This window comes from Eptatretus burgeri, chromosome 10 (assembly GCF_056783735.1).
Source record: "Eptatretus burgeri isolate ZD-2024b chromosome 10, Ebu_testis_v1, whole genome shotgun sequence".
Lineage (NCBI taxonomy): Eukaryota > Metazoa > Chordata > Myxini > Myxiniformes > Myxinidae > Eptatretus > Eptatretus burgeri.
In genome coordinates, this window is record NC_140970.1 from 42,966,770 (window position 1) to 42,994,167 (window position 27,398).

General features: G+C 40.7%; 1 protein-coding gene across 3 annotated transcripts in view; it reads left to right on the forward strand.

Annotated features, from left to right (window-relative positions):
- Window positions 1-10,220: 10,220 nt before the first annotated feature.
- Window positions 10,221-27,398, forward strand: part of DHX36 (DEAH-box helicase 36) — a 119,996-nt gene continuing 102,818 nt past the window's right edge. For all 3 annotated transcript variants that reach the window (XM_085898035.1, XM_085898036.1, XM_085898038.1), the window contains exons 1-3: window positions 10,221-10,423; window positions 19,457-19,720; window positions 26,001-26,107. In XM_085898035.1, the coding sequence (XP_085754161.1) occupies window positions 19,493-19,720; window positions 26,001-26,107 (335 nt within the window). In that variant the 5' untranslated portion in view covers window positions 10,221-10,423; window positions 19,457-19,492. The remainder of the gene's footprint in view (window positions 10,424-19,456; window positions 19,721-26,000; window positions 26,108-27,398) is intronic.

Sequence of the window (27,398 nt, forward strand, 5' to 3'; positions counted from 1 at the left end):
TCTATATATCTCTCTCTCTCTCTCTCTCTCTCTCTCTCTCTCTCTTTCTCTCTCTCTCTCTCTCTCTCTCTCTCTCTCTCTCTCTCTCTCTCTCTCTCTCTCTCTCTCTCTCTCTCTCTCCTGGTTGCGTCATTGGTTGGGACGCAGCTATGCTACTGATGCAGTGTCCCCCTTACCAGTACACTGGTTTTTCATTCGGCTCATTTTGCCGACCTCGGAAGGATGACAGGCTGAGTCAACCTCCTGGTGTATTTTTAATTCAGTGGCCAACGGGGCTTGAACTTAGGACCCTAGAATCCCAAGCCGCCACCCTAACCACTAAGCCAATACCAGGCTTGATGGCATTCAAGAAGGTAGAGAGCCAACACACAAAGTATTGACTGATACTCTAAAATGACACTGTTCTTGTTACTAGTTAAATTAAAGATTTGCAAGTATATTTGTTGGTCTGGTTTTTACTTGCAAAATCGAAGATTTTTCAATTATATTGGTCAGTCAATTTTGTTATTCTGTCTGTTGGGTCACCGAAATAGGTAACCCTTATTGTCAGTAATTGTTTGTTTGTTTGGATGTTTGTTCGTTTGTGATCAGCAAAATTGGTAGTAAACGTGGGTGTATTTTGACCAAATTCTGGTGGCAGGTACATCTTATGACCTCGTGCTTTGGAAATTGTGATGGTTGCTAGGGACACTTTGGTTCCCCAGCAACAACCGAAAAACCTTCAAAATCGGTACCGTTCATGCAAAATCAATTCTGAAAGCCATTATCCCACATAGGGTTATGAAATTTGGCACGAATGATCTACAGGTGATGCTCTATCAAATGTATTCCTGTTTTGTGATATATGGAATACTTTACCCGCAGCGCCCCCTACAATTAGGGTATGCGCGAAAGTTGGAGAAAATTGAAGGCCCCCTAGCGACCAGGTGAGTGCAATGATACGAATTAAACTTTGCAGGTTCATGGTACTCAATGAGTACTACAACTTCGCTTCAGGACATATTGACCGATTTTGCTTTGGTCAGGGGTCAAAGGTCAATTAGTGCAAAAATTGATAATATGCGAGAGCTGGAGGTGCCTTCGCGCCAAATGCTACTCCTCCTAGGGTTATGGTTGGATGGTCATGAAAATTCACACTAATCGTCTTGAATACATTGTGCACAAACAATCGAGCCAGATTTTCGATTTAGATCTTTGTTCACCCACAGCACCCCCTCGAACTTTGGGGATTTCCGATTTCAAACCGCATTTTCGGTACTTTTCATTCAAATGGATACCAAGTAGTTATCAGTAGATGGAACTGGATGAGATTTGATATGCATCATCTTAAGGTGATTCCCTCTCCGCTATACGACATCCATTTTGCTCTATATCTTATAGTTTCCATGCTCGGCGACCCATCGCCGCCTACCGGCTTGTCTGTGTATGTGTCTATCTGTCTGTCACCTACAGGTCACAATTCTAAACCGAACATCATGAAACTTTTCCAAGTTGTAGAGGTAGTCTCAACTAAGAAGCCTATTTATTCTAAGATCAAAGGTCAAAAGTCATTTTGAGGTCAAATTTCTGAAATCGTCATTTTTAATCCTATTGACTTGAAATTTGAACAAGATTTGCATATTTCGTCAATGAATTGAGAAACCAATTATTTTTGAGGTCAAAAGGTCAAAGGTCAACTCAAGGTCAAACGTCTAAAATCATCAAATTATATTTGAAAAATTGACAATTTTCATCCGATTGACTTGAAAGTTAAACAGCAATCGCATGGTACATTACTGAATTGGGAAACCAACTTTTTTTTTTTTAGATCAAAAGGTCAAAGGTCAACTCAAGGTGAAACTTCTAAAATCATCAATTTTCAACTGAAAAATCGTCAATTTACATCCTATTACCTCGAAGGTTGAACAGAATTTGCAAAGTCCATCACTGAATTGGGAAAGCAACTATTTCTGAGATCAAAAGGTCAAAAATCAACTCGAGGTCAAACTTCGAAAATCATCAATTTCAATCTGAAAAATAATCATTTTTCATCGGATTGACCTGAACTTTGATTAACATTGTGAATTTTAATCTTAACTAGATGACCCGTGAACCCGTTGGGTTCCCATTGTGACAGCGGTTGATAAAAATAAATCATTTCAAAAAAAAAAAAGATAGCTCCAGCAAACTATACCGCTGAGGTTGTTTGCATTGATCAAATTCTCCCGAAGAGTACTTGACTGAATTGGGAATTGATTTTTTAAATAATTTTTTCGTTGCCCGATTTTAATGAAATGATACTGCACACCGCAGGAGAATGGTGATTAAGGTGGCCCTAAAATTTTTGCGCTATCGTGCACCGTTTTGGCTGTATTTCGGGAACATACATACATACATACATACATACATACATACATACATACATACATACATACAAGATGAGAGTTTTAGTAATATATAGATGAAATGGACAAGTTGATGTATCGATGTCAACCTTTGGAGAAGGTGGTGGATTTTACAAGTATTTGCTCTGCACAACATCTTTTTCTTATTATTCTGTTTGTTACTTGAGAAATCAAAGATTGCAAAATCTAGGCCAAAGTTCAACACCATTTTCAAATTTCTAAAAACCTCAATTTTCATCAGATTGACTTCAAATTTGAAGAGGATTTGCATATCACGTCACTGAATTAAACCATCTATTATTTTGAGGTAAATAAAGGCCAAAAGGTCAACAAAGGCCAAATTTCTTAAATCCTCAATTTTAAGCCGATTTCCTTGAAATTTGAAGAACATTTGCAGTTCAGGTGAATGAATTCAACACCTATGATATTTTTGAGGTAAACATAGGCCAAAAGGTCAACATAGGCCAATAGGTCAACATGGGCTGAATTTCTAAAATTGTCAGTTTTCATCCAATTGAATAGAAATTTGAAGAGCATTTTCATATCAAGTTACCTCTTATTTTTGAGGTAAACATAGACCAAAAGGTCAACATGGGCCAAATTTCTAAAATTGTTTGTTATTCTGTTTGTCTGTATGTTTGTTGATCTGACTGTTTGTTTGTAACTTGTGAAATCAAAGATTCCAAAATCTAGGTCAAAGGTCACCAACTTTTCAGATTTCTAAAATCCTCAATTTTCATCTGATTGACTTCAAATTTTAAGAGGATTTGCATATCAGGTCACTGAATTCAACCACTAATTATTCCTGAGGTCAATATAGGCCAAAATGTCAACATAGGCTGAAATTTATGAAATTGTCAATTTTCATCCATTTGACTTGAAATTTGAACAGGATTTTCATACAAGCTCACTGAATATAACCACCAATTATTTTTGAGGTGAGCATATGCCAAAAGGTCAACATTGGCCAGAGGTGAACAACTTAGGTGCAATTTCTTAAATCCTCAATTTTCATCTAATGCACTTGAAATTTGAACAGTATTTGCATATCATGTCAAGTCATTCAATCACAAATTATTTTTAAGGTCAAAAGGTCAACGTTCACCCTGATTTCTAAAATTTAGAGATTGGGCCAAAAACGATGTATATCATGATATCTCAAAAAGTTGCGGATGAGTTACGACAAAACTAGGTGGATGATTTAGTTCGGTGACAAGAAAAATTTGATTAGATTTTGGTTCAGATCCAGCCCATCAGTGGGATACAAAATAAAAACTGTTCATCCTGGTGGAGGAATGCACTCTACTGAGTGCTATTCTATTTTGTTCTGTTCTTCTAAGTGTTGCGCAATGAGTGAATTTTCATTTGTACGTCAACCACCTCCAGGTCACATTTTTACTCAGCTTTTCATGAAACTTAACTACCTGGTAGAGGTAGTGATATTCTGAATGCTGATTGTTTTTGAGGTCAATAGGTCAAAGGGTCAAGGGCCAAGGCCTAATAAATCATCAATTTCCAACCGATGCACTTGATATCTATATTGTTAAGGGCTGGGGCTTGAGATTCCCCATGAGGGGAAGCACTCAAGTTCCTCTCGAACACCCAGTCCTGAGGTCACCAGGTGCAGATAACTCTGTGGTCTGGTGAGTTGCTAATCAAGCATGAACGCTGATTGGTACCATCAATCCTGGCAGGGTTTTCGCTACTTCACGCATTACCTTCACGGTGGATTGGCAGTATCAATGGGGGCTCGTATCCTCAATATGTACTTGCCTTCTCTTACTTAACCAGGTGCAGCCGAGCGAAGCTGCGAAGTACGTACTGCTTAACGTGTGGAGCCAATTGGTGGGGTAAACCTTCCCGTCTAATAATACATGCAGACTATGCTGGACTAAAGGAGAAAGGACAACCGAGACAGGTTTAAAATAACAACCAACAATCTATTTATTTACACAAACACAAACAACCAATTGTTGAACATGTATTTACAGGCAAAAGGCACAGAAGAGCAGACTTAACCTGAACATGAATTCCTTTTTCAACAACTTACTTGGACAAAAGACATATGGTAATCATTCAATCCAGGAAGAAGAGACAAGAAGATTTGAGGAGGAAGTAAAGAACGGAGCATGGTGTCGACTCCTCTTACCTCACACAACCCAATGAGGTTGTGCCAGTCATAGTTTACAGGAGGAGAAAGGATGTGAAAGATTTGCAGTGGAGTGATGATGTGGTGTGATGGGACATGTAGCTGCATTTATGTGGCATCCAGAGCAAGTAGACATATCCTCGCAGGCGTCCCCTGTATACACACAAGAAGCAGTCCTGTTTCTGCTGCACACACGAGACGAGCAGCTCCGTTTCCAAGCTTTCCAACAGGACAAGCTTTGAGGGGACTCCAGTCTGATCCACCCTCTGGGCTCACATGCCAAGCTTTGACTCGACTCCAGTCTCGTGCGAGCCTCTCTCAATTGGTGCGCATCCAATGGGGGCAGGTCCGCGTTGCAGCTCGTGGAAAATCCTACTGTCATTGAGGGGGCCGTTGATGCAGCCCTCCTCCTGCCCTCACATGCAAAAGACACAAAGAGCACCCCCAGCCCCTCCCTGCACGTGGAAACATTCCAGTGTACATTGTGCGCTGTATTGTGCGTGCCAGATGCATTGTACGAGTACTTTGTTATGAATGGAAAAAGCATTACACTTGATTTTGTACTTGAGAAGCATTGTCCTATGTGACGAATGCGGAAGTGGTGGGAAGGAAAAATGAAGGAAGTGCAGGGAAGGAAGAATGGAGGAAGTGCAGGGAAGGAAGAATTTGGGAAAGTAATTCAGTGCCGGTCCTGAAAATTAATTGTTTACGGTGAGCTATGGGTAGTTGGTGGTAGATAATAAAAGGATGGGTGGATGAGAGTGGTGGGGAGGACAGATGCTCCGAAGGATGACAATAAAGCTGCAGGGTTTAAAGAAAGACTGACTGAATGAAAGAGGGATTATTGAGTTGAGGTTTGGTGATGCAGATTATTGGTGGATTGAAGAAGGCAGAGGGGGGATTGTTGGAATGGACTGATGGTAGAAAGACACGATTGAGTAGAAAGATTGAATGTAGCAAAGGGGAGGGGGTAGTGGGGGGAGACAATCACACCGAAGATACGCAAACTAACTTCAATGTATATCCTCCCCAAACCTTTAGACAAGGAGCAAAGATATACCTACCACATAAACTAATGAAATAACTTATTCTCGAGACTCATACATGTACATGTATGCTCTCCCCTGGGGTACATTCCAAAACCATCACAACATAAACAATATAATAGAAACATTGTTTTAAAATGGAAAAGGATGTAGGGATGTTACTCCAAAAGGTATGTGAAGAAAGTAGGGATGGTCATGAAAATGATCATGTGAAACCATCCCTACACCTTTCTTTGAATATTGAATAATGGTTGTCCCAATAAAAGACACTTACTGTGTGTGTCGTTGATTGTTATCTCCATAATTTGGGATTCAGAAGGTGGAAAGGAGTCCTCCCAGGACTCAAAGCACTGTATCCACATTTGTTTTGGTGAAGGATCGTGATTCATGGCCAAAGTTGTGAAGTTGTGTTGCTCTCAAAGTTTTGTTAAGAAGGCTCTTTGCAGGATCATCACTGAGCCCTGGACAGCCTCCAACTGTAGTTAATTTGTGGTAATCTTCCCAGGGATGGTTTGTTGGATCTTTGTGAGGTCCTTCTTTATCATTCCCATCACTCTAATTATCACTGGTACAATTTCAGAGCTCTTCAGCTTCCAGGATCATTTCACTTCATTCTTGAGGTCTTGATATTTGGTCATTTTCTTGATTTCTGCATTATTTAGACAAACATCACTGGGTACTGAAACCTCAATTAATAACAATGCCTTCTTTTCCATTTTGTATCTGAGTACGATGTCCAGTTGCAGTGCTTTGTTTTCTGTCTCTATGCTGGATGGGATCATCAGATGGGATCATCATCATCATCAGGTGACCGTTACATCCTTGTTTTCAAGGATTGCTTTTGATTCGTGTTTCCATGAGTACTGTGGATCTGGGATATTGAAATTTCTGCAGATGTGCCAGTGGATTACCCCACATACCTTGTTGTGCCTTTGTGTGTCCAGCTGTTCTGACATGAGGTTTTTACATCCCGAGAGGAGGTGCCTCATGATCATTTCTGTTTTCTACCTTGCAAAAGCTACACTTGTCCGATTGGCTCAGTCCTGTCATTTTTAATGCCATTTGTGCAGTTTACTTGGTCTTGGGCATTTAGTATGATTTGTTCTCTGTCACAATTGAGCTGACCTCTTCTTAGCCATTCCAGTTATGCTTCTTTGTCTATCCCCAATCTGTCCAACTCTTTTTTTATATATATTTCCTTGCTCTTTTGTTTTCTCCCAGTTGTGTGTGTGTGTGTGTGTGTGTGTGTGTGTGTGTGTGTGTGTGTGTGTGTGTGTGTGTGTGTGTGTGTGTGTGTGTGTGTATGTATATATATATATATATATATATATATATATATATATGTATATATATATATATATATATATATATATATATATATATATATATATATATATACATATCAAACCCCCTAATTTGATGAGGCAACAGGGCACAGATCGAGTCTCATCGCAGCAATTGCTGCACGACCTGTCAGCAACAAGTGTTGCCTGCCACATGAGCACATGCTCTCTGCCCTGCTGATCACCAGTCAGATTTTCAGCCAAGAACATTAAATTCAACGAAAAAAACCATAACTTTTTTCTTTTTTCGTTGAAAAAATATATATATATATATATATATATATATATATATATATATATATATATATATATATATATATATATATATTTCGTCTTGTCTCTTTCTTTTGTCTTTTTTGCAATCATTGGGGCTGTATTTGATGATCTTTCGGTTTGGTGTGTGACATATATAATTTGCACGTTTTTAGAAGTTTTTGGCAAGGTGGGTGAGAGATACTTTTTCTGGCTTGTGTTCACGCTTGTATACAAATTGTATTAGGTAGACTATTGAACTTTTCACGTACTCTGCTAATCCTACAGTGGTAGCTCTGCACACTTTATTTACTTCCATCAGCCCACCACCTGCTTCTTTCCTCGGCAGGTACATTCTCGGGATGCACTGATTTTTGTAGAACATTTTGTGGATATTGAGGAGTTTCCTTGTTCTGATATCTCGTTTTTTTCCGCTTGTGGCCAGTTTACTATTCTGCAGATGTATTGGAACACCTGGATACTGCTAGTTAGTTTATGGCTTTCGTTTTGTGCCTTGGATGACGCATTCTACTTCCATTTCCTTAGTTCACGGTAGAATATTTTTGGGTTGTTTTCAAACATCTGGCCTTTTTTTTTTATCCTGCTGTTAGCCTCGTCGTAGCAACGATTCTGATGGATTGAAGTGGATGTTTTCAAGTATTATTGGGGTATTTCTGGCAGGTCATTTTTATTTTTTAAGTTTCCTTGCTATCATTTCTATTTTCAGTTTGTTTTCAGCAACCACAACCTCAAGGTGATTTTGGCTTTAGTTTTGTGCTTGTTTTTTTTTCTGAATTATCTTCTTTAGTTTTGGGCTTTGATTTCCTTTTTGTAATTGCTGAATCTGTCCTGTCTCCTTTCTGAGCATCTCACTCTGTCTCTCGAGTCCTTGCTTCCATGGTGGTGCTTCATATTTATTTGTGGAACGTGTTCTGTTGTTGTGGTGTTTTGTTGTTACTTTTTCCTGAATTAGTAGTGCTGCTGCGAAATTCACAACGTTTATTTCTTTCAGGGGGAAGATTTTGGTGATGTATTTTGAAAAGACTTCTTTGTTCTGCTGATTAGTGTTTTTGTGCGTTAATTATTATGTGGTCGAATTAGTCATGGTCTTTCTTCAGTTGGTGCAATTCTCACCTCCTATTTATTTAGCCACATCCTCTTCCAGATAATGTTGTTCCTCATCCTCCTCCCCCTCCTCCTCTTGCTCTTCCTCCTCCCCCTCCTGTCTTCTAACCCTCTGTTCCCCTTCATCCTTCAGCCCATTTTCATTTGTCCTTTCTTCTTCTGTTTGTGCTGCAGCCATGAATTTGTCTCCTCCACAGGTGATCACACATGCTTCAAATGCAGAGCACATTCTGTGTCACAGGGCATCCTCCCTCACATCAGAATTCCAGCTTTCATTGTGTTTTTGTTTGCTGTCTTCCTTAGATCTTTCCTTTGAGACAGGCAGCATCGTCATACCTTTGCGCTTTGGTGCAGGGTTCTGCCTCTGTTTGGGGATGGTGAAGCCATTTATCTCAGCAGGATACACCCCGGCTGCCTGGTGTGTTCGCACAGACGTCACAAAACTTTCTCTGTTGGGGACCTGTGGCTAAAGACCCTTTGGACTCATAATACTTTTCAGAACCCTAAGACTCTTTAAGACCCTTGAAACCCTTTAAGACCCATAAAATCCTATAATACACCAAATACCATAAACACATGCAAGACCATGAAGACCCCGAAAACCCAAAGATCCAGAAATACCCCAAAGACCCTTAAATAGCCCAAAGACAATTTAAGACCCCAAATACTCTTAAGACGCTTTAAAACCCCAAGATCACTTTTTCAGAGCTTTTCGGACCATAAGCCCCAAATAGACGCGAACGACCACATTAGAACCTTTAGTCCCTTAAGACCCTATAGACCCCGAACACCTTCGCCAATAACACTTGAGGATCACAGTCATAATTAAAAGGACAGCCTGGTGTTGGATTAGGATCTTAACGGTGTTGGCTTAGTCGTTAGGGAATCAATCAAACTTGTCATGCACAACATTCCATCATGTAAAACACTTGATAGGTCAAATTTTCTAAATTACCAAATTGCTGTTTCCATGGCAACTATTGTTTATTTGGATTTCACAAGTATCTGCCATGCACCAAAGGGGGATGGAGATTATGTTTTCACCCTGTTTTTGTCTTGTTTGTTTCTTTGGATTAAATTACATCTCAGAACGAGATCTCATGCTATAAACATCAGGAAATGTTTATCTAATGCCCCTCTATCATTATTATCATCATCATCCCCAAGATTGGATTTTTACATCACTCGTAGTAGACCGCCCTTTTGTTGGAGACGCGAAACAAAATAATTACAAAAATGATAATTTGTGCATTGTTGTTAAATACGTAATAATAACTTCGATAACTGTTTCAAACTATTTTGCGCTTGACGAATTAAGTTTTGCCTTTCATCCTTCTTTTTCCTCCATAATGGCCGCCAACCGACTTACCGGATGTGGAATGACGTCACGACGAAATCTTTGTATAAATGTCCATGTTTTTTCACACGGACAACAAATTAAATATTTGTATCCACAGACCACAGCGAGTGACGAGGCACCCGGAATGCTCTTCCAAAAGATGGAATAAACGCTGAAACTGAAGTTAGTTCGAGAGTCGAGACGGTATTTGCAACCACGTAATATAATTGACTAATAAATGGAAAAAGTCGTAATCCCAGACATAGTGTGTATATCAGCACAGAAATAAGCAGAACTTCATATCCTGTAGTTATAATTAATTCCCCTGATATAAAGAAGAACGACAATATAATGTGGAAAGTATTGCGGAACGATTGTTGCGGTGTATAGATGCAGACCCGTGTTTGCATGGTTGTCCTCGACACATTTTTTGCACACATATTTTCTCGTTCGAGTGATATTTTGCAAACAAGCGGACATTACATATATATATATATATCTATACATTTAAATTATAATAAATATGACTATATATTTCAGTGTTAAATTTAAACGTTTTGTCCATTTTTTTATTTTTTATTTTTTTGTCGTAACACAAGTGACAAGTACTTCCGGTCGCGATCGTTCGGCTGTGGCATTTGGACGGTTTGCGCAACGTCATTTTCTGTGACACCGTCAAAATACTGTGAAGGTGTTTTTGAGGATGTTGTTTAAAAAAAATCCCAAACATGGGAGGAATGTCTAATCGTTTCGCTCTCCCCGTTTTCATGACTGCGGCCTAGCTGGTATGATTATACAACTAGCTATTCCTGAGATTGTCTTTCACTTCGGTTTGAATGAAGTATTCATAATTTTGCCTCTAATTCATATTTGTTTTTTTTCGTAACGTGATGCTGAACACGGTGTCCGCCCCTTGTGAGACAGTAATTCCATGTCGACCCATACTTTTAAGCATTTTTTTTTTAAACCTGACCCCTTGATATTTGTGCAACTCTGCAAATGTCGACGTCCGTGATAAAGAAGAGTTCAGGTGAAAATTTGGTCTCAAGTCGACAGGTTCGCAAATTGCAGGTCATCAAATATCTGACCTTAGATTCAGCGGAATTGCAGGTCATCAAATATGTAACCTCAGATTCAGAGGAATTGCAGGTCATCAAATATCTGACCTCAGATTCAGAGGAATTGCAGGTCATCAAATATCTGACCTCAGATTCAGAGGAATTGCAAGTCATCAAATATCTGACCTCGGATTCAGAGGAATTGCAGGTCATTAAATATCTGACCTCAGATTCAGAGGAATTGCAGGTCATTAAATATCTGACCTCAGATTCAGAGGAATTGCAGGTCATTAAATATCTGACCTCAGATTCAGAGGAATTGCAGGTCATCAAATATCTGACCTCAGATTCAGAGGAATTGCAGGTCATCAAATATCTGACCTTAGATTCAGTGAAATTGCAGGTCATCAAATATGTAACCTCAGATTCAGAGGAATTGCAGGTCATCAAATATCTGACCTCAGATTCAGAGGAATTGCAAGTCATCAAATATCTGACCTCGGATTCAGAGGAATTGCAGGTCATTAAATATCTGACCTCAGATTCAGAGGAATTGCAGGTCATTAAATATCTGACCTCAGATTCAGAGGAATTGCAGGTCATCAAATATCTGACCTCAGATTCAGAGGAATTGCAGGTCATCAAATATCTGACCTCAGATTCAGAGGAATTGCAGGTCATCAAATATCTGACCTTACCGGATGTGGAATGACGTCACGACGAAATCTTTGTATAAATGTCCATGTTTTTTCACACGGACAACAAATTAAATATTTGTATCCACAGACCACAGCGAGTGACGAGGCACCCGGAATGCTCTTCTAAAAGATGGAATAAACGCTGAAACTGAAGTTGGTTTGAGAGTCGAGACGGTATTTGCAACCACGTAATATAATTGACTAATAAATGGAAAAAGTCGTAATCCCAGACATAGTGGAATTGCAGGTCATCAAATATGTAACCTCAGATTCAGAGGAATTGCAGGTCATCAAATATCTGACATCGGATTCAGAGGAATTGCAGGTCATCAAATATCTGACCTCAGATTCAGAGGAATTGCAGGTCATCAAATATCTGACCTTAGATTCAGTGGAATTGCAGGTCATCAAATATGTAACCTCAGATTCAGAGGAATTGCAGGTCATCAAATATCTGACATCGGATTCAGAGGAATTGCAGGTCATCAAATATCTGACCTCAGATTCAGAGGAATTGCAAGTCATCAAATATCTGACCTCGGATTCAGAGGAATTGCAGGTCATTAAATATCTGACCTCAGATTCAGAGGAATTGCAGGTCATCAAATATCTGACCTCAGATTCAGAGGAATTGCAGGTCATCAAATATCTGACCTCGGATTCAAAAGGAATTGCAGGTCATCAAATATCTGACCTCGGATTCAAAGGAATTGCAGATCATCAAATATTTGACCTCAAATTCAGAGGATTTGCAGGGCATCAAATATCTGACCTTAAATTCAGAGGAATTGCAGGTCATCAAATATTTGACCTCGGATTCAGAGGAATTGCAGGTCATCAAATATCTGACCTCAGATTCAGAGGAATTGCAGGTCATCAAATATTGACCTTGGATTAAGAGGAATTGCAGGTCATCAAATATCTGACCTCAGATTCAGAGGAATTGCAGGTCATCAAAGATCTGACCTCAGATTCAGAGGAATTGCATGTCATCAAATATCTGACCTCAGGTTCAGAGGAATTGCAGGTCATCAAATTTCTGACCTCAGATTCAGAGGAATTGCAGGTCATCAAATATCTGACCTCGGATTCAAAAGGAATTGCAGGTCATCAAATATCTGACCTCGGATTCAAAGGAATTGCAGATCATCAAATATTTGACCTCAAATTCAGAGGATTTGCAGGGCATCAAATATCTGACCTTAAATTCAGAGGAATTGCAGCTCATCAAATATCTGACCTCGGATTCAGAGGAATTGCAGGTCATCAAATATCTGACCTCAGATTCAGAGGAATTGCAGGTCATCAAATATTGACCTCGGATTAAGAGGAATTGCAGGTCATCAAATATCTGACCTCAGATTCAGAGGAATTGCAGGTCATCAAATATCTGACCTCGGATTAAGAGGAATTGCAGGTCATCAAATATCTGACCTCAGATTCAGAGGAATTGCATGTCATCAAATATCTGACCTCAGGTTCAGAGGAATTGCAGGTCATCAAATATTGACCTCGGATTAAGAGGAATTGCAGGTCATCAAATATCTGACCTCAGATTCAGAGGAATTGCAGGTCATCAAATATCTGACCTCGGATTAAGAGGAATTGCAGGTCATCAAAGATCTGACCTCAGATTCAGAGGAATTGCATGTCATCAAATATCTGACCTCAGGTTCAGAGGAATTGCAGGTCATCAAATATTGACCTCGGATTAAGAGGAATTGCAGGTCATCAAATATCTGACCTCGGATTCAGAGGAATTGCAGGTCATCAAATATCTGACCTCAGATTCAGAGGAATTGCAGGTCATCAAATATTGACCTCGGATTAAGAGGAATTGCAGGTCATCAAATATCTGACCTCAGATTCAGAGGAATTGCAGGTCATCAAATATCTGACCTCGGATTAAGAGGAATTGCAGGTCATCAAAGATCTGACCTCAGATTCAGAGGAATTGCATGTCATCAAATATCTGACCTCAGGTTCAGAGGAATTGCAGGTCATCAAATTTCTGACCTCAGATTCAGAGGAATTGCAGGTCATCAAATATCTGACCTCGGATTCAAAAGGAATTGCAGGTCATCAAATATCTGACCTCGGATTCAAAGGAATTGCAGATCATCAAATATTTGACCTCAAATTCAGAGGATTTGCAGGGCATCAAATATCTGACCTTAAATTCAGAGGAATTGCAGCTCATCAAATATCTGACCTCGGATTCAGAGGAATTGCAGGTCATCAAATATCTCACCTCAGATTCAGAGGAATTGCAGGTCATCAAATATTGACCTCGGATTAAGAGGAATTGCAGGTCATCAAATATCTGACCTCAGATTCAGAGGAATTGCAGGTCATCAAATATCTGACCTCGGATTAAGAGGAATTGCAGGTCATCAAATATCTGACCTCAGATTCAGAAGAATTGCATGTCATCAAATATCTGACCTCAGGTTCAGAGGAATTGCAGGTCATCAAATATTGACCTCGGATTAAGAGGAATTGCAGGTCATCAAATATCTGACCTCAGATTCAGAGGAATTGCAGGTCATCAAATATCTGACCTCGGATTAAGAGGAATTGCAGGTCATCAAAGATCTGACCTCAGATTCAGAGGAATTGCATGTCATCAAATATCTGGCCTCAGGTTCAGAGGAATTGCAGGTCATCAAATTTCTGACCTCAGATTCAGAGGAATTGCAGGTCATCAAATATCTGACCTCGGATTCAAAAGGAATTGCAGGTCATCAAATATCTGACCTCGGATTCAAAGGAATTGCAGATCATCAAATATTTGACCTCAAATTCAGAGGATTTGCAGGGCATCAAATATCTGACCTTAAATTCAGAGGAATTGCAGGTCATCAAATATCTGACCTCGGATTCAGAGGAATTGCAGGTCATCAAATATCTGACCTCAGATTCAGAGGAATTGCAGGTCATCAAATATTGACCTCGGATTAAGAGGAATTGCAGGTCATCAAATATCTGACCTCAGATTCAGAGGAATTGCAGGTCATCAAATATCTGACCTCGGATTAATAGGAATTGCAGGTCATCAAATATCTGACCTCAGATTCAGAGGAATTGCATGTCATCAAATATCTGACCTCAGGTTCAGAGGAATTGCAGGTCATCAAATATCTGACCTCGGATTAAGAGGAATTGCAGGTCATCAAATATCTGACCTCAGATTCAGAGGAATTGCATGTCATCAAATATCTGACCTCAGGTTCAGAGGAATTGCAGGTCATCAAATTTCTGACCTCAGATTCAGAGGAATTGCAGGTCATCAAATATCTGACCTCAGATTCAGGAGAATTGCAATTCATCAAATATCTGAACTCAGGTTCAGAGGAATTGCAGGTCATCAAATATCTGACCTCAGATGTAGAGGAATTGCAGGTCATCAAATATCTGACTTCTTATTCAGAGGAATTGCAGGTCATCAAATGTCTCACCTCAGATTCAGAGGAATTGCAGGTCATCAAATATCTGACCTCAGATTCAGAGGAATTGCAGGTCATCATATATCTGACCTCAGATTCAGAGGAATTGCAGGTCATCAGTTGCTATAAACTGCCACCCTGGTGTTTCTCATGCAAGTTGAGGCATCAATGCCCCCAATCGAACGAGGCGGAGAACCCGGCTCTCAGAAATGACGTTTGTGGACCTTAAAGATCCCATGGATTCTTTTGTGAAGAGTAGGCGAGTTATCGCCGGCACTTTGAAGAAATTGCAAATGCCTGCCACCTTTGGTCAAGTCTTCTGTGTCAGAATTGTTAGCCATGTTACTGCATTTGTAGATGCTTTTCTGATAATACTATGGACTCGAGAGGGGGTTTTAGTACCCATGATGCAGTGCGTGGGCGCCATATTTATTAGTAAGCTGAACAAGCGAAAAAAGGTAAGCGAGAAAAGGTAAACAAGTCCAAAGAATTTGTGTAACATTCCATTGCAGTAAGTCAGAATAACGAGATAAACCTGCTGGATTGTCGAGCTACTGATGTTATCGTTGCCAGCGAAGTGAATACAACCAACATGGTGGCGCACATGGCATTATGGGATAGCTCTGAAAACCTACCAGAGACACTCGGTAACTGTCGTCGATGTGGTGCGGACGCCAACACCAAGTGCCACCTGCTCCAGACAGGACATTTTTTGTGGGGAAAGCTGTGCAAACTTATAAACCCCAATCTTGACATTTGGAATTTCTTCCTTGAAATGACAGTAAACCTCTGATGTTGCATTAAACAAGACTATTTTGAATGTTCTCCTTTCTCACATTAACCTTGGCAGAGATGCTCCTTTTTCTGATAGACATTTGATAGTTTGTTGATTTGCCAGTGCAGAAGTTCTTTCCCAAAACAACTGTTTCTTGTCTGAGAGTCTTTAGGTTTTAGTGTTGAGTCGAGGATACCCCTTTTTCTCGAAGAAGTAGCTTTTCTAACCTTCTCATGTGATTTGTTAAGCCGTAATCTGCTTCAATTCCCCAAATGCGCTGACTCAATGGTAGTGCTGTCAGTACTGGAGCCACCTCTGGATTTTTTTTTTTGTATACAAAGTCGAGGCTCATCGAAGAGGGAGGTTCCCACCATGTGCTGCCTTTTTGGCTGCTGGTTGCATCATTTGTTAGGGACGTGGCTATGTCACTGATACAATGCCTCTATTACCAGTATGTATACTGGTGCTCATTTCGCCAACCTCTGAAGGATGCCAGGCTGAGTCAACCCCCTGGTGTTAATTCAGTGGCAAACGGTTCTCGAACTCAGGACCCTAGCTACCACCCAAACGGCTATGCCAACACCAGGCCGAAGAAGGAGGTGTGAGATAAATAGAAGGTATCCCACTGATATTAGGACGACAACAAGGGGATGGATGAACACAAGAAAGGAGAGAGAAGATAAAGAGGGAAAGAAATGAGTTGCTGTAACCTTTCATGAAAGCGGATTGGCTGTTCTTGATTTCCAAACACTTATTTTACTGGTTAACATAATTGTCCTGAAATTCCTTTAGATGTACAGTAATCTCACTTCGTTACATATGTTTTTGCTGTCACAACTTTTTTTTTTTCTCCTTTGTAGAGATATATATATTCTTGTGAGACTGCATTACACGTTGGCTCTTGTTGAGGTGATTGGTACAGGTGAAATCTGGTGAAATGTCCATGCTCATCTGTAAAGCATGTTTTGTTTTTTTTTAATCACAATGGAATGATGAAAATAGCACCATTAAGGCCCAGTCACACCTTGAGGTTTTAGCCAGCTTATGCCGATTTTTGGAAAATTTGTCAAACGCTGGTACACGTTGCACACGTTATGGGTAAGTTTTGATAACATTAAGAGCACGCTTAAAAACACTGCCATACGTCGTTGTACGCTGGCTTTAAACGTTGTACTTTTCGGTTGTCCTCAAATTTTCCATGCTTGAAATTTTAAGACTTATGTCAGCGTATGACTCACACGTTCCGCATAACACTGGCCATAAGTTGTAGGCACGTCACGCGATCGTTGACACACGTCGACACACGTTACTTGTGAGTTACTCATAAGTCGAAACACGTCGAGGTAATGTTTAGCATACCCGAAACTTATTTCTAACCTATGAGTAACGTGTTGTACTCACGTTACGCGATCGGTGACACACATCGACACACGTTACTTGTTAGGTGCTCATAAGTCGAAACACATCAAGGTAATGGTTAGCGTCAGTGTTCCAGACTCCCTGGTTTTATTATTATTTTTTCTTCCTTCCTTCGGTATGATGGTGATTTTGACACTTCGATTTCTAGTGCGGTTATAATATAATATAATTAATAGGCTGCCGCTCAACAATTTCAATCATAACCGCACTGTACACTGAACACCGTCATACCGAAGAACAAAAAAAAACGGGAGTCTGGAACACTGACGCTAACCATTACCTTGACGTGTTTCGACTCATGAATACCTTTCAAGTAACGTGTGTCGATGTGTGTCAACGATCGCATATCGTGCGTACAACTTATTCCTATCGCATGCGGAGCGTGTCATACGGCAAGTACGTCGTAAAATTTTCAACATGTTTAAAATTACAAGACGTACTCCACTTACTACGACGTATGATAGCGTACTTTAGCATTCTATTCACGCATACCAAACTTACCCATACCGTATTCGACGTGCGCCAGCGTTTTAGACGCATTTTTCAGAGGTCGGCATACGCTGGCAAGATCGCCAAGGTGTGACTGCGATGTTGCCACTTCCATTTCTGCGGCGGTTATGATTTGAATCGTTGTGCGGCAGCCTTTTAATAGGCTACGCCACGAGTTCGTCGGCGATACATGCAGCACCCTATGCAGAAGTTAGACTATCGTTGGGCATCGGTTGTGAAGGCCGACAACAGGTTCAGCATTCGTTGGTATAAGTTATCTATAACACAACGAAACGTTCTGTGTCCGTTACTAATACGTTGTGCATAAGACCAAGTCGTTATGAATACGTCCGAATCTTTAAAAAAAAACATCAAAAGTTCAACGTAAGCCAGCGTTTTACATGCATTTTAATACGTTGCCATTGCTGGCTAAAACGTCAAGGTGTGACTGGGCCTTTAGAAAGACCTTTAAAATAGCTTTCCAAACATAGTACTCGTAAATGTAACTTTACAAAATGGAGACACACACACACACACACACACACACACACACACACACACACACACACACACACACACACACACACACACACACACTGGAGTGATGGATGCATTAGGGTATAAATAAGTGCTGAATTTAGAATACACATTTTAGGTCAGGTGGTATTGACATGATTTTCACAGTAGTGCAACTCCCTGTTGCCTCTGAGCCCTAGTTTCTGAGATATTGTCCACTTCCGGTATGATGATGTCACTCCCTGTTGTGTCAAAAATAGTCCTATTTGAGAAGGTGCAACTCAAAGATGTCCACAATTCATATTTTTCAAGATAGTGCCCACTTTCTTTATTGTGACGTCACAAGTGACCATATTGTGTTTCAGTACAGTCATCTTTTCATCAAACGTTCCCACAGGTAGTCAATCGTATATTTTGTTTCGCATTGATCGATTAAGCGGTTTCAGAGGAGAGGATTTTTAAACGTTTCCTTATGTTCCAATATGGTTGTCATTCCACGTGACAGATGATGTCATTGTTAACAAAATACATTTCCCTTGGGTGGTTGATCACAAATGTGAAGTTTTGCATTGATCAGTTAAGCCATTTGAGAGAAGATTATTCAAGGTTTTCCTTTATAGTGGGGTAACTCAGCATAACAAATGTGCATTTTGTGAGGAAAGCACCAAATTTGGCACACTAGTAGCCTAACATTATGAACAGATTTGGATATTGGGCCATCTCAAATTCAGCCACTGATGGCTGTGGCAGCCATTTTCCACTGCCATCAAAAATTTTGAGATGGCCCAATATCCAAATCTGTTCATAATATGTTAGGCTACTAGTGTGCCAAATTTGGAGCTTTCCTCACAAAATGCACAATTGTTATGCTATATTTAGCTAAGTTGCCTCACTATTACTCCAAAATGGCAGCCAAACTAGATCTAAATTCAAGTACTTTAGGGACGTTTAAACCTTACGATGACTTACTTATAGGTGGAGTGGGAGGATTCCATGAACAAACTTGAGTTATACTGCAACAAAGATAATTTTAGCCAAGTTTGATCACAATGTCATCTGCAGTTTTGGAGAAGAAGTTGCAAGTGTTGACAGATGGACGGGATGGACAGACTTACTGATGGATGTATGACGTTCAATGTTTTACGTGAGTTAAAATTAGCCAAAATGTAAAATGGAAGCATTCCAGAAATAATCTGAGGCCAAATCTTTGTTTATTTGTGTCTTGGGAGCCATCTGATGGAATAAGTGACTGAGAACTTTGAATGGTATTTCTCATCTGATCTCTACAATTGCTGAATTTCGTGAAAATCACTGAATCTCAAGGAAATGGGTGTGATTTGACATGCAATTAACTTGGGATGCAAAAACTATTTTCATGATTTAAACTTTGACTTGATTCACCTTTTCTCCATCACAGACTTTCCAGATCTGCAGGTAGCACCTGCAACAGGCTATGGCCTATTCCGGAAGAGGCCGATGTGGAAGGTCATTCAGGGCACGTCCTTGGACTTCCTTTCAAGGTTCTAACCAGAGCAGTGGTAATGAAGATTATCATGGGAACTCAGCTGGAAGAAGCCGTAGGGGTGGTGCGCGGCACCCTTCCCACCTTAAGGGTCGTGACATTGGCCTGTGGTATGCCAACAAGCAGGGTGCAAAATCTGAGGACCGAGAAAAACAAGAGGTAAATCTTTTAAAAATCTGCTTAAACGCAATATGATTATTGATTGAAATTGTTAATTGATATGATGACATAATCATCATGAACTTGCTCTTACAAAATATGATTATTGATTACTTATTAGCCTTGGTGAAAGATGATTCTTCTTCTTCTTTAACGGTGACAATTACTCCCATATGCATGTGGGGCTGGCCAGAGGAAGAGTGGCTCAAGTCTTTCACAAACTGGCTGGCTGGATGCAGATCCAGCCCATCAGTGGGATACAAAATGTAAACTGTATCGCCTGGTGTAGGTATGCGTTCTATTGAGTGCCATCCTAGTTGATATTATTTTTTGGTAGTGCATCACAAAATATTGCTTTGGGTCATTCATCGCTACACTTTGGTAGCCATGGTGATATTATCACTCGTGAAGGCTACCTACATTCTCCCAGGCTGGTAACCTTCACCACGGCTATTGAGACTGATCTCGTCGCAACTGTCTGGTTTTAATGCACCAACAACTCATCTTTCACACCTTCACCATTTGTTAAATAAGGTCTGCACAAATAGCCAGGCAGTAGGAAATGAGCTCCAGGGTTTTTAATTTTTTTTGACACTGACCATAAAGGGGTACTCTATAATGGTTGTGATGCTCATCCTTCAACCCTGGCCCTGTCATTCCAAGTCATTCGGACCCCAAATATATAATATATACTCGAGATTGTTCGGAAATAGGAAGTGAAGGAAAGACAAGTGGCTGCGAGAACACTGTTTGCAATGGGTGCAGCATTTTTATTTATATTGATAAGACCACAAGTTTTACTTTAGTTTTATACATGACTTGTAAAGGCATTGGATGAGAGGACGTATCACAAAGCATGAAATTATAAGAGGGGGAACGGGCTGATAAGAGACTTGTAATACACGCAAATTGTATTCGAGTATAGAAAGTTAGAGGTACAGAGAAGGCTAATATGAAAAGTCAAAGATAAGTATGGAAAAGAGCACAAGATGGTGATAGGAGAGGAGGAGATTGGGACCAGACTCTGTGCAGAGTGTTGGTGCTGCGTAAGCAGTCTCCTTGGCTATTGGGCACAATCCTGGAGGGGTCACCACTCCGACACAGTATACCAGCATGCTGGCACTCATTTTGCTGACCTCTGAAGGATGACACGCCAAGTTAACCCCACCTGGTATTAATTCAACAGCTGAGCGGGATTTGAACTCAGGACCCGAGGATCCCAAGCCCGCCACCCTAACTATTAAGCCAACACCAGGCATATTGTGATAGGCTGCCATATTTAAGGACCAGAGGGAAGAACTGAAAGGATAAACTAATGGAAGCGATTACACAAGTGTGAGTGAGGATGTGTAGGAAGCTTATACTTGGGATAACAAACAATGTGCTGTTGGACAAACGCTTGGAGATGCTGTGGAGGGACAATGGTCCAAAATGGCACATGGGATAAAATTGGGTGTAAGGTTTTTATTTTTTTTTATTAACACGACAGGGAAGGATTGAAGCCGAAGACCAAGAAGGACCCCTTTGGTGGAAGAGCAAAGAAACAAGATGGGGAGAATATAATCAGGGTGGTAGTGCCGCAGATAATTAGCCCACAGTAAAATAAAGATGGGTCGAGGCGCTTTCGGAAACTTTTCAGACATACAAGGAGCATTCCAGAAGGCACCAACAGCTGAAAAGGGTGGTGACTATAAGGCAGTAGGGGCATTCCATGTCAAGTGTACACACCCTCCTGACACTAATACCTCATTTTCTCCCCAAATGTTGGTCCTTTATTCACTTGGGTGAAAAAACTCAAAATACTAACTTTTAGGCCTGTGGGCCCATTGGGGCCCATTTTAGGGGCCCACCAAATTTGGGCTCCCCCGGCTGCCCCACAATCTTCCAGAGGCCATATCACAGGTTGGTAGTGGTCCGATTTGGCTGATCTTGGTATCAAAATGCTCGTAAAAGCGAGACTTTTGAATCGCGTCAAGTAAAATCACTTCGAAGCAATAATTCAAAAAGTTATAGTTTGGGGCGCCCTCTGACCTTGGGCCCCCAAAGGTCAGATGGTCGGTTTGGCTCCCCAGCCAAACCGATGGTCCCGATTTTTTTTCGTCTGAGAATACCCCTTCATATACTCCAACACCTCAGCATAAATGAAAATGGGATCTCAATGGGTTCAAGTGTGATGATGGTTTTATTGTTCGGGGACTCGGGTGCTGGACACACAATACGCCACAATACATCGCACAATATTTGAACACAAGATTTCCAATACACTATATCAGTATATTGTACATAAATTTTCCACATGCACATGCAGGAACTGGAAGCGATACTAGTACGAGTAAGAGTTTTTCCTAGCATATTATAGTCAAGATTTTTGCCAACCAATGTTTTATTTGACAGCTGTTTCTTTTTTACTGATTGTGTAGGTTCTACCTGTAGCAGTTTTTGGTTCTACGGAAAGAAGTATATCAGAAATGTCTAAAATGCAGTGATCTTCAATGTCAGGAAAAAAGAAACTATTTGTGGGCCCGTTTGGATGAAGAAAATTCACTTTCACTTCATGAGTGTCCTGAAAAGCTTCCATGATGCCGGCAAGCCACCATTTTCCATCATAGTGCACTGTGACATAACCTGAGAGTTTCCCGTTAAAAGTTGGTGTAGATTTTGAAATAGCTGACTCGATATGGTGTTCCTCGCTAAGGCTGAATTCGCGTACTTGAAGAGCAGTTTCAGAAATAGGGATGAAAGCATGAAGTTTTTGGGTTCCAGCTATGGTTTTGGCCGTTTTTAACCTTTCTTCCAGATTTCGTTCTTCCTCGTCATACGTTCTTGGATCCCGTAACCGAACTTCATTTCATTCAAACCATTTTCAGCAAAGGCGAAAATATATTTTGGAGAAATAATTTGACTGTCGTAAGGTCTACGCAGGCTCTCACGTGTTGCTTCTCGTTTGACTGTACGTCTCACGCCATCTGAAGGGCCCTTACCATGACTTGTGGCAAAAAATTCCATTCTGCATCAATACCATACTCTGATTTGTGACGACATAGGTTTCTGAAGGCTTTGCAATTCTTATATTGGCCAGCACAACCGTCTGAGAAATAGTAAAGTTTCTTTACATTTCCAAAGCTAGATTTCAAGTGTTCAATGAGCATTCTTTGGAAGAGGTGGACTGAGACAACGTCGTGAGTATTGCATTCTGATATAATCGTGAACGAATCGTTTAATTTGCCATCGTCCGATTTGAAATAGTAAACCCAGGGGTGAATTGTCGCTTGAGAGCAGTTCCAATGGAATCCTTGGGCCGCATCCTGTACAACAAACGAATAGTTCTCTGAGAAGTCTCCAATAATGACGAATTCTCCTTCACCGATTTCGTCTTTCTTATTTTTCAGAAACTGAGATTGGACCTGTCAATGAAGTCGTGTCCCACTAATTTCACCGCGTGTTAACAGAATTGATTAATGAATTCTTCCAAAGGCAGGACCATGGAGCTCAGTTCAGATCTGTCGGTGGATGTCCACCGTTTAAACTGAATTTCATCAATATCCTCTGGTTCATAAGCACTCAGTAGCTCGGTTTTGAAGTCCTCAATTGATGGGCAACTTTCACAAGTTCTGAAATAACATGCCGGTTGTGCTGGGTTACAAACTATGCATGCTATCACATGATTATAGCTAGGAAGTTCGGCTATCTGTGGCATTTTGGAACCAAACATCATGAGTTTCACATTTTGATGTATCGTACATACATGTACACTGTGTGTACCGCCTGAACCGGCCAGGACACACTCCGAGGGACGGAGCATGGCGAACTTCGCGAATCCAACTTTCAAGCCAGGGTTCTTCTCTTTGAATTTCTGAAACAGATCCTTGAGATTGTTTAGTACCAGGCGCTTTTGAATTGTCTTTTCCATGTTCATTCCTTTTTTCACTGTCCTTTTTCACTGTCCTTTTTCCCAGCATTATTCGGCTGACTTCATCACTTCGGAAAAATTCGGTTACGGCGGATTTCACTTCGTCAGGCAATATTTTACCCTGTTTGGGATTTGGACATGATAGCATACCATTTTCTTTCTCTCAATTTTTGGCTTGCACAGCCATTCTTTGGGAGCAACTGAATTCACTCATCATCCCTCTGATGCTCATATTCCTAGCAAATATTGTCAGTATACGTATTTGCTCTGAACGGCTCGAAGCAACGTATTTTTCTTTCAGGCTTTTGATCACCTCTTGCATGCAGTTTTCATCACATTTTGACGCTGTATTTTGTGTTTTCGCCGCAGTGCTTGGTCCAGCAACTAGTTCTAATTTCTTTCACACAGAATCTTCCACTTTACTTCGCTTTTCAGGAACGTACCCTGGGTTCCTTTCCGCCTTTCGTTTGTCGAATAGGCTTTCGCCTATCATCGATAACGACTGGTTTAATAGGTCAACTTCTGCTTCTCACTCAAAAACCTCCTCGTCCTCATCTGTCGAAATAGATTTTGCAATGCCTTCGATAGTACCTTCTGATGATAATTTCGAACTGGTCGAAGATGATTCTTCAATATGCTCCGGTGACAACTGAGAGTTTTTTTTTTATAAAATACAAAGTCTGTCATCTTTTTCACCTTTGAAGAAAATTTCATCAACATATCATTTGACACATTGCGAAGATCTTTTCGTTGTTTCGTTTTATGGCAGCTGAACGGATCGCAACAGTATTTTCGGAACTCCTTTCGATCTTCAGTTGCCATGCTTAGGCCTAAGTCACATTTGCTCTACGGCAAGGATACGGCAGCCGTACGCCCTCTGAATTGACAGAAACGTGCGGCGGCCGCAGAGTTTCTGAGGTGGCTTCAGGGTGGCCCGACGCCGTATGGCTATATTTTACAGGCCGTAGGGTCGCCGTGGAATTATAGCGCAGAGTTATAACTTTTTTCATTTCTACGTTCGCCGTAGCAATTCGACAAGCTGAAGCAAAAGAACTGAAAAAATAAAATAAAAACAATCATTCGTTACCATCCGTCTGGCCGCACGTTCGCCTTAGGGCCCCCCTGCGGTCGCCTTGCGGGCACCTTGCGTCTGCCTTAAATTCTATGGCCGTCGCAGGAATGCCCTTAGGTCACCGTGCGACACCCCCACGTTTTTGGTCTCCACAATTTCTAAATACGCCGTGCGGCTCCCCGAAAAATAAAAACATATGTGACTGCAACATTGTGTGACCGTGGAAATACTGCAGCCGCCCTATAATTGCTAGTGGCCATAGATTTTGTAGACCCTACGGCCACCGTGCCAAATGTGACTAGGGCCTTACTGCAAAATATGCAAAAACTGAGATTATCCCATTTATAACTTAATTCGATGATGGTTTTACAAAAAATGTACACTTAAAAATCAATAGACACAATAGGCAGAATAATTTTTCACAAATGATGCAATATATATATATATATATATATATATATATATATATATATATATATATATATATATATATATATATATATATATATATACACACATACATACATACATACATACATAATAGTCCAGAGATGATGATTGTCAATTTCAGACATAAAGTTGCCTGCCAGCAGGTGACGTCATTGGAATGATGACGGCAAACGTCGCCCAATGTCGAATCAAGAATTAGTGATATGTGGACCCCGAACAATAAAACCATCATCACACTTGAACCCATTGAGATCCCATTTTAATTTATGCTGAGGTATTGGAGTATATGAAGGCGTATTCTCACATGAAAAAATCGGGATCATCGGTTTGGCTGGGGGGCGGGGGCCCAAGGTCAAAGGGCGCCCCAAACTATAACTTTTGGAATTACTGTTTCGTAGTGATTTTCCTTTACACGGTTCGAAAGATCTCGCTTTTACGAGCATTTTGATACCAAGATCATCCAAATCGGACCACTACAACCTGTGATATGGCCACTGGAAGATTGTGGGTCAACCGGGGGCGCCCAAATTGGGGGGGGGGGCTAAAATGGGTCCCGATGGGCTCCCAGGTCTGAAAATTGACACATGACGTTTTACCCTGGATACAAACACTTGCACACAAAAAAGAGTGAAATCTGAGACGATGTGTCAAAATTTCGCTGAAAAATGTGTACACTTGACATGGAACGCCCCAGTACCTCCAACTAACCTTAAAGGGGCATTGTAATCTGTTTGACATTTCAAGAAAAGCTCTTGTGCAAATTAAACATTGGATCACTTTCATCCCCATATTACAAAGTTGTTTGTAGTCTCCAAGGAGTTGCATTGTGCTCATTTTGTGGCTTTCAGCGTGCAGTGGTGAAGATGGACTTTTCACGAGAGCAACAGATAACTCAATTACTGCAGAGCCATAGCAGGCCCATAAAAATGGAAGACTCTTTTCCTCCAGATCCCAGGTACAGGAACTGGTAATTGGGACTAATGCGTATGTGCCGACGTTGATTTCTGCCTTGTGACTATACATGAGGCATTTGTAAAGTTATATTAACAAATGAGATACTTGTGACAGTCTAAGGTGTGTGTGCGTGTGTGCGTGCGTGCGTGCGTGCGTGCGTGCGTGCGTGCGTGCGTGCGCACGCGTGTACGTATATTTTCTTGCTGAAGTATCCTGTCCTGATAACTTTTGTGTACGCTTCTTGTAGTTGTGAGAAATGTAAGAAGGTGCCTTTTAGATTGATTTACGAAAACCCTTTTTTAAAAAAAAATTTGATCACAATGCTGACAACTTCCTGAGTATGATATTTTTTTTTTGTAACCAGTCATCCATGGATTGAGTGCCTGTGGTCGTTTTCTTCTATAACTTCCACTTTGCTCAGAGTGTTATTACTGGATGCTAGCGACATCCATCACCTTTACATTTTCTTCTTTGCTCGATTATTTTGTTGCCATGGTCAAATTACTTTGTTTGTTTCTTCCTTTAAAAATAATCATTGCCTCTGCAACCGAGAGTTTAATTTAGTGAGGCCACATATAGAATATTGTGTGTAGTGTTGGTCACCACAACTCAGGAATGGCATAGCTGCCATATAGAGGATTCGGCGCAGGGATACTAGATTGATTCCAAGCCTGGCTCGTCTCATCTATGATGAGCGACTGAAGGAGATAGGGCTTTATACACTAGAAAGGAGGAGATATGCTGGAGATGTTTAATATTATGAAGAGTATTGACAAAATAGGTGCAGAAGAATTATTCAGCAAAGTAGACTGTGATCGGATCAGGGGCCATAGCCTGAGAGTATAAAAGAGGAGAGTTATGACGGTATTAAGACATACGTCTTTTACTCAGAGAGTAGTTAATGCATGGAATGGTCTCCCTGGAAAGGTAGTGGCAGCAGAAACAGGAGATGCGTTTAAATTGCAATTAGATAGCTACCTGGAAGTATTGGAGATTGCAGGGTATAGGGATGTTGGCAGGACTTTTCGGTAGCTTGAGCATTGATTTGTATGCATCTTTGCGGAGTGTGATTTGTGGGGTTCTCGTCAAGGGGTGTTGTATGGTTTATGTTGTGTGCATTTTTGTTTTTTTACCCAAGAACCGTCTTCGCCCATACCCTCTCCCCTGGAAAGAAAAAATACAAAACAAAATTTCTTTTTTTTTGGTCTGGTGTTGATGTGGCACAGACATGATGATCCAAATGGCCTCCACCTGCGTCTAATTTCCTTGTGTATCCTTGTGACTCGAGCATT